Consider the following 8,228-nt stretch of genomic DNA (forward strand, 5'->3'; position numbering starts at 1 on the left):
TAAAAATATATTAAATGAGAGATTTTTTAAAAATATTTTTTTAAAAATATAATATAATATGAAGTAATAAAAAGTGAATGAAAATTTTTTTTCAATTTAAGGTGATTAAAGATTAAATGTTTATCGATGATAATTATTCATTATTCAGAATTATTTAAACTAAAATAATAATTATTATATAATATAATTTTCTAATATTTTGAATATAATATTTGAAATTAGCATTCATTCCTATTTATAAATATTATTTTTTTCATTACGCCAATAATTTAAAAAAATGTTCAAAAATTTTAAAACAACATGTTATTCTAATAAATATAATAATTTAATAAATAACTTGAAAAGTATGAACATAAATTTAAATATTTAAAAATAATAAAATTTTTCAATTAAAATTATTTTTCCTTTTTTCGAAAATGTTTAATATGTATATTTTAAATTGATAATTTAAAAATAAGTGAAAACATATAATCTATGTTTCAACAAAAATATCTTCCAAAATATTATAATTACGTATACAATAATATATACGATAATTAAAATAACATATAAATTATCTTTTATATTAAATTTAATAATTGATATCATTTGAAATAGTAATTTCTTGTATAACACTTATATAATCAAAATATATTGAAAGAAAAATAATGAATGAATAAAAAATAATGATATTATTCAATATGATAATAATTTAATATTCAATATGATAATACGATAATAAATCATCAATATGATGATAATAATGTATATAATAATTAAAAAATATATGGATGATATTTATATTGAAACGAATAGAGATAATAACAATAAAATAAGATTCTAAAATTAAACTTTGTTTTTCAAATATAAATGTTAAAATAATATTTAAAAAGTTAAAGTTACAAAAGTTGTTTTTATATTATAAGTTGTTATATATTTATAAATATTTATAAATAGATAATACTTATAAATATCAATATATAATCAATATAAGTATTCGATAGCTCAACTGAGTTGTTTGTATAACTGAGTTGTTTGATTTTGCAAATCAAATTATTCGTAATTTGTAAAATAAATCTCGATTGAAATTTATTTTTTGTAATTTGATATATTATAACAAAAATAAACAATATTAATAATAATAAATAATTAATAAATAAACAAATACTAAACTATTTTTAATGGAATTTAAAATATATTTAAAATATATTTGGAAATTTTAATAAAAATAAATACAATAAAATAGAATATTTGTCAAGAAAAAATAAATTCGATGCACAGAACAAATAAAATTTCACAAGCGCTTTTAATAACAGTATATACATCCAAAATCGGGCGAACAATTCGAAAAATCATCATTGAACTATAATTTAATTATACCGTATGTACATTCAAATTTAACCTCTTAAACCTACAATAAAAAAGATAACACAGATAGAAATGTCAGCAAATTATACGCAAAAAGTAAAAATTTTAAAGAAAAAATATTCCAAATATGAATATATTTTGAAAAAATAAAATTTTCGTTTTTTTATAAATATTTAATAAATTATAGTCAAGTTTTTAAACATTTTTAAATGAAATTAATTTCTGATTAGATATAGATAATTATCAATAAAAAGTAATTTGATATTTGAAGATAAAAAAAGAATATAAAATAAATTTTGTTTATTTAGAAATTAATTTTCCAAAAAATTAAATTTGAAAATTTTTTTTCAAATTTTTGTTTATTTTTATGCGATTTCCATGATATACCTGATCATATACGTTAAATCTCGATCTTTTCAAAAAGAACATTGCGATAAAATTTCATTCCTCATTTTTTGCTTATTATAGAATATAGAATAATCATCTATCGATAGTTGATTCATATCCAATCGAAAAGAGACAATTTTATTTTTATTTGATAATTTTTTAAAATTGATTTATTTTAAATGAAAAAATTTTATTCTATTTTCTACATCGATTTATTTTTTCACATAAAATCATTTTCCGTTCAATCATATCATATATAAAATATAATAACATAATATAATCTACCGATTTTAATAAAAATAAGCGTTCAAATATCTAAATCTATCTATTTCTATCTAAATCTATCTAATATCTAACATCTAAAACACAAATTTCATTTAAAATTAAATATTATATTACGTATAATGTACAATTATTATATTACGTATAATGTACATTATAATATATATATAATATATATAATTTCTTATTACATATAACGTTTTTCATTCAATATATAAAAGATTACTTTTAATATATTTTTAAAAATAATTACAAAATTTTATTTCAATGTTTAATAATTATTAAAAATCTTATACGTTAAGATTATAAAATAATATTTTTTATATTTTCTTTTATTTAATTTATTTAATTTTAATAAAAAATATTTTAATATAATAAAATTTGTATAAATTTATAACGTACAGAACATAAATTAAAATTATAAAATTAAATAATTTATAATTAAATAACTTAATCTAAACTACTTTCAATTATTTTTATGTAATAAAGATTCTTAAATTGTTCAAATTATTTTTATTTTAAATTATATTATATTTAGAATATTGAAAGATAAAAACGAATCATATTTTTATTTTAAATATCTTCATAAGAAAAGATTTTACAATATTATTAAAAATTAATAATTTATAAAAATTAATAAGTTAATTTTGTATTTATCTATTTCTACAAAATGAATATGATAAATTTTTCATAATTAGTTTGTAATTGTGAATTTTAAATAAATTAAGTTGATATCTTGTTTAAAATAAAATAATTGGTTGTTCTAGCAACGGAAGATAAATTCGATCTTGTATATAGGAAGAAAACTATAAACGATAAGAATGGAGTAGAGATAATATGTATGGCAGAAGGACTATATCCACAACCCACTCTAGATATATCTATCGAGTAAGTAATTCAATAAGATTTTTAACATTTTATATTTTACAATAAATTACGATAAATTACGATATTTTCTATAAATTATTTATTTTCTTATATTTTTTATCGTATCTAAATCTTATAAAAATTTACTAAAATCTTGATAAAAATTATATTAATTATATTATAATATTTTTATTTTTACTCTATAAAAATTAATCCTTATTCTATAACGAAACAGAATGTTTTTATATAGTATATTATGCAATATATATTATTATTCATCATAAGATTTTAATTATTTCTTATTTTTGATATATTTTCATATATTTTTATCTCATTTATTTTATTTCTTAAAAACTTTATTTTTAAAAACTAAAATTTACATTATTTATTATATAATATTTTATACATTTATTAAATTCTATTTATTTATAAAAAATTAGTAGATAAATTTTAACGAATTATAGAGAAATTTTTAATATTGAATAGAAATTTTAAGCAAACAATTAAATTAATCGTTAAGTATAATAAATACGAAATCGCAAAAATTTTTTTATTGAATATTAAGAAAAATAATACAGATATAATAATTTAATAAGAAATTCTATAAATATTTTATAGTAACAGAAGTATATAATAAAAATATAAATTAAAGTATATAATAAAAATGAATTTGTTTTATTTTAATATCGAACATATTTATATATTGATATTTTAATAATATTATATAAATATTATATAAATATTATATAATATTTTAATAAAATATTAATTTTCACTTAAAACAGTATTTCTATGATAACATAATCTTGAAACTTATATAAAAAACCATGTTAAAAGTATAGAGCAAAAATGTATTAAATAAATACATATCTTTATTATTCTAAATAAAATTCTATATTAAAATTCTCAACGTTCACAATAAGATACGAATTTAGATACCAAAATTGTTTTCCTTCCTTTGAAGAATAATATGCGTTTAAATTATTTTTTTAGTATATTTCAAAAAATATCTATAACAAACATTAATCTGAATTTCCCAATTTATGAAATTACAAATTTTATTGTTACAAATAATTATTGTTATAAATAACATTTTAATGTAATAGTTAATATTTTTTAATGTTATTTTTTTTAATATTTATAAATACATATTTATATATTTCTTTTATTGAATTTATCCTCATCGATTTCGATTTTTGGATATATTGTAAAAATAAACATTTCAAATAATTTTTTTACTTTTATACGTTATCGTCGATTTTTCAAGATATTTACAAAAAAATATTCTATGATATATCCAAAAATCAAAATTAGTAAATATCTGTTTCCTTATTTATATTATTATTTAAAATTTTTTATGTTCAAATTTAAATTTAAATGTTTATAAAAAATATAATTTAAAATTTTAAAAAAGCTCGAAATTTATGATTTGCCCAAATTTTAAATTCTTTTGCTTTTTAAATTTTAAAATTATTTATATTTTATTTCTAAATTTTTATCATTTGAAATAAAACCAAAATTTCAACAAACAAAAATATCGAATTATAATTCTTTTTATAATAGAAGGACTCATATAGAAGGACTATATCCACAATATTATTATAAATAATCTCAAATTCTTCGATTCAAAGTAAAATTATTCTAAACCAAAAAAATTATATCCAAACAAACATTAAAGTTTATAAGAGCAAACAAAAACAAAATATTTTCAAAATAATATTAAAGCAAGTTTACAAATGCTGAAATCGCATGTCGCAATATTGCCATGGACATAGGTCTACATCAACTCATCGTCAAACGACGAGTTTAAATGGTTTACATAATTGAAATTGGTACAATAATGCATCGTGTTCCAGCATTGTGTAAAATATTGACTTAAATTCACCGAGTTGATTCATTGAATCGATACATGCGTTGCAATATATTTCAACGTGTGTAAACCGCTTATAATATGGTAATGCCTGTTCATTTAGCCAACATATTGCATGATATTTCGATTTAAATATAGCCATAATAATTTTGCAAATGCTTCCATTGCAGGGATGTCCCAGAAAAACAAACAAAACCTACTATTACACTACGGGCCGATGGACTATACGATATCTTATCACGAACAATCTTACTTGATGAAAATTTACCTGAAGCAGCAATTGTCAAATGCTTGCTTGGTATACCGAAGGTTAACTATAATATTTCTCACAAAGTTGTCTACTATCCCGGTTAGTATAAATGTATTTTAATTTATCTTATTTTCATCTTTCTATTTCTTTATATATTTCTTTCTTCCTCTGTCGCACTTATTAAAAAATAAGTACTTAAAAGTGATTTATTTTCTATCTCTTTATAGTTCGCAGTTATAAAAAAAATAAAGAAAAATGAAATAATTATTTAATTAAAAAGTAAAGAAAAAATATAATTTGTATTTACGCGAATTCACAACATTATCATTTCCGATCCATCAAAAATAATCATGTTCCTCTCAAATTAGTTTATTTTGCTCGTATTTTACGATATAAATATCTATTTATCCAACGAAGTTATTTGCTTTTATAATTTAATAAAATCACTTGTTTTAAATTGTTTTCATTTAAATTTCGTTTTCAAATTTTTTCAATCTATGCGTGAAAAGAATATAAAATTTGTGACAATAATCCACAAATGATAAAACGAAGTGTAATATTTTTTTCTAAAAATTTATACAACCTTAAAAGATTTGTTTATTCTTGAATATAAAACTAAATTAAAAAAATAATTATTAAAAAATACTGTTCAAAATATATACTATTTCAAATATTGTTCAAAAAATATGCACATTGAAGCAACAATAATATTTCTTTAGAAAAAAAAATAGAATAACATCTTACTCTGTCATTAAACGATTTTGAACGGATATAAATATTTATAGCTCCTCGTTTTTACAATATTTAACTCGTTTTCAATTTTTTCATTTTATGGTTGACTATAAACAAAAAAAGTAAAAATAACAATAAATTTATTTCGAATCAATTGACTGTAATAATAATTTATTTCGGAACAATATTCTATATACAGAATATGAAATCATTTGTTAACTGAAGATTTCTAAGATAATTTTAAGCAACATTTTTTTTTGCAAAAATTTTAATTATAATTTTGTTAATGAATTATTAACAAAAAATATTGATCAATTACGAAATACATCAAAATCACAAATATACAAATAATCACACTTTTGCGATATTTTGTACATAATTTATAATTTTCTTTTTTTCTCGCTTATTAATAAGATATTAATGCGGTATGATATATAATATTAAAATAATATTAATATATTAAAATATTTTTAAATCACTTTATAACGTATATCAAGTCTGATTTCTTCATAATTATCTTCCATTCAAAGATATTAGGTTATCAATTACATTTTTGTTTCATCACGTTCAATTAAATATTATCCGTCAATTAATCTTCGGTTGACTTAACTAACGATTAATTTATTTCTGTGGAAGTACTAAACAATAAATTTATGCATAGACATAAATAAACAAAAATGATAATATAAAGATTTTACTAAATATTAAACTAATCTTTCGCTATTTTATTACAAATTCATTGCAATAAAAATTCATAAATTGGGTTTTAATATTTTTTATATCAATAATTTTATGTATCGAAAATATTTAATATAGCTTATAATATATATATAATATATACTTATATATGTGAATTTTCTTTCGATATAAGAAATTGAATTTTGAATATTATATACGCGACAATATATTTTTTTGTACATTATTACACTTTGACATTTATTCCGAAATATTATTCCGAAATATAACATTTTAACCGATAGAATTGTTAAACACAAACACATCAGTAAATCATTTTTAAATTTATTTTACCATCTTTTACCAAATTTTTAATTTTATCTTTATTCTAAATTTTCAATAAATATTACACGCAAATTCATTATGAAAATAATACAATCCGAATAATACAATATAATACAATATAATACAATAGAACAAAATAAAAATTATCTTTGTTATTTCAAACAATGATATAATATTTTAATATTATTTTATTTTTCTTTTTATTCAATATAGAATCCTAATATTTTTTATTTTTCATTTTCATCGAAATAATAATAAACTATATATAATTTGATTTGATTTGTTTAATATTCCTAAATGATGAAATATTTATATATTAATTATATTATTTTTTCTAATAAAATAACTAATATTTATACATGATATGTAAAAAAAAAAAAAATGCACAATTCTCAAACATAGTAAATAAATATTTAAACATATTTTAGATATTTTTTATAAATATTTTATTTAAAAAAATTATAAAAAATTATAAAAATAATTTTAAATTATAAAAATATAATTCTAGTTTATATAAATTCAACGATAATATTTCTGAATGTAATAATTTTCTGTTTTGTAAAAAATAGAATATAAATAAAATATATATATTTAGAAACGAGAAAGATTAATTTTCATAAAATAATAATTTTTAATGTATGCGTGGCCACTTCTATTATCTTTTTGATTTATTATTTTTAGTTATTATCTTTTCTTTTTTTCGTTTCTTTTTATTTTGCATATTATTCAAAAATATATGATAAAAGTTTTTAGTAATGGAAAAAGTTGTTTTTCAATAAAACATTTTAAAAATAATATTCATAATTAATATTATAATGCAATAAATAATTTCTCTCTTAGAATTTAGCTAAATCATTTGATTTTTCGTAATGCAATATCGTATCAACAACGAACCGAAGTTAGGAATGACAAAAAGAAAATATTTTAATTTATAGGAAACAAAATAAAATAATTAAAATATGTAAAAAATGGTATTTAAATTGAGTAATAATTTTACTTCAAGAATCTTTCATTTTTGGCTCCAAGTAGAATTTTTTTTTAAAATAACAGATAATTTTAATCGATATAAAAATAAAATTTCTAATGTATAAAAAATATGTCAGTATTATTATAGTTTGAAAAATTTGAAAATTATTAAAAAAAATTCTTTGTTCAGAAAATTTAAAAAATTATGAAATTTTAAAAATATATAAAATTATATATAAAATTATATATAAAAATTATATATAAAATATATAGTCATCAATTATTTTTGACCAAATTTGCTTTATTTAAGTAATAAATAAAATTTTTATCATTTAATATAAAATTTTTAATTTAAAGAAATTAATTTTATAATAAGTAAAACAATTTTTTCTATTATTTATATTTTGCGAGTTACAAATCAATATATAATTGATTAATTAATTGATTGATTTAAATAATTGATTATTTTAACCGCTAAGAATTAATTCAAACAAGAAAAAATTTAAC

At 16.8% G+C, this 8,228-nt stretch overlaps 1 protein-coding gene across 1 annotated transcript in view; it reads left to right on the forward strand.

Moving 5' to 3' along the window:
- The window catches only part of LOC102676987, an 18,006-nt gene that overhangs the window by 6,802 nt on the left and 2,976 nt on the right, over positions 1-8,228 (forward strand). The window contains exons 2-3 of the mRNA XM_006624725.2: positions 2,784-2,904; positions 4,924-5,102. Coding sequence (XP_006624788.2) covers positions 2,784-2,904; positions 4,924-5,102 — 300 coding nt within the window. The remainder of the gene's footprint in view (positions 1-2,783; positions 2,905-4,923; positions 5,103-8,228) is intronic.

The sequence above is a fragment of the Apis dorsata genome, unplaced genomic scaffold (assembly GCF_000469605.1).
Source record: "Apis dorsata unplaced genomic scaffold, Apis dorsata 1.3 scaffold_1109, whole genome shotgun sequence".
Lineage (NCBI taxonomy): Eukaryota > Metazoa > Arthropoda > Insecta > Hymenoptera > Apidae > Apis > Apis dorsata.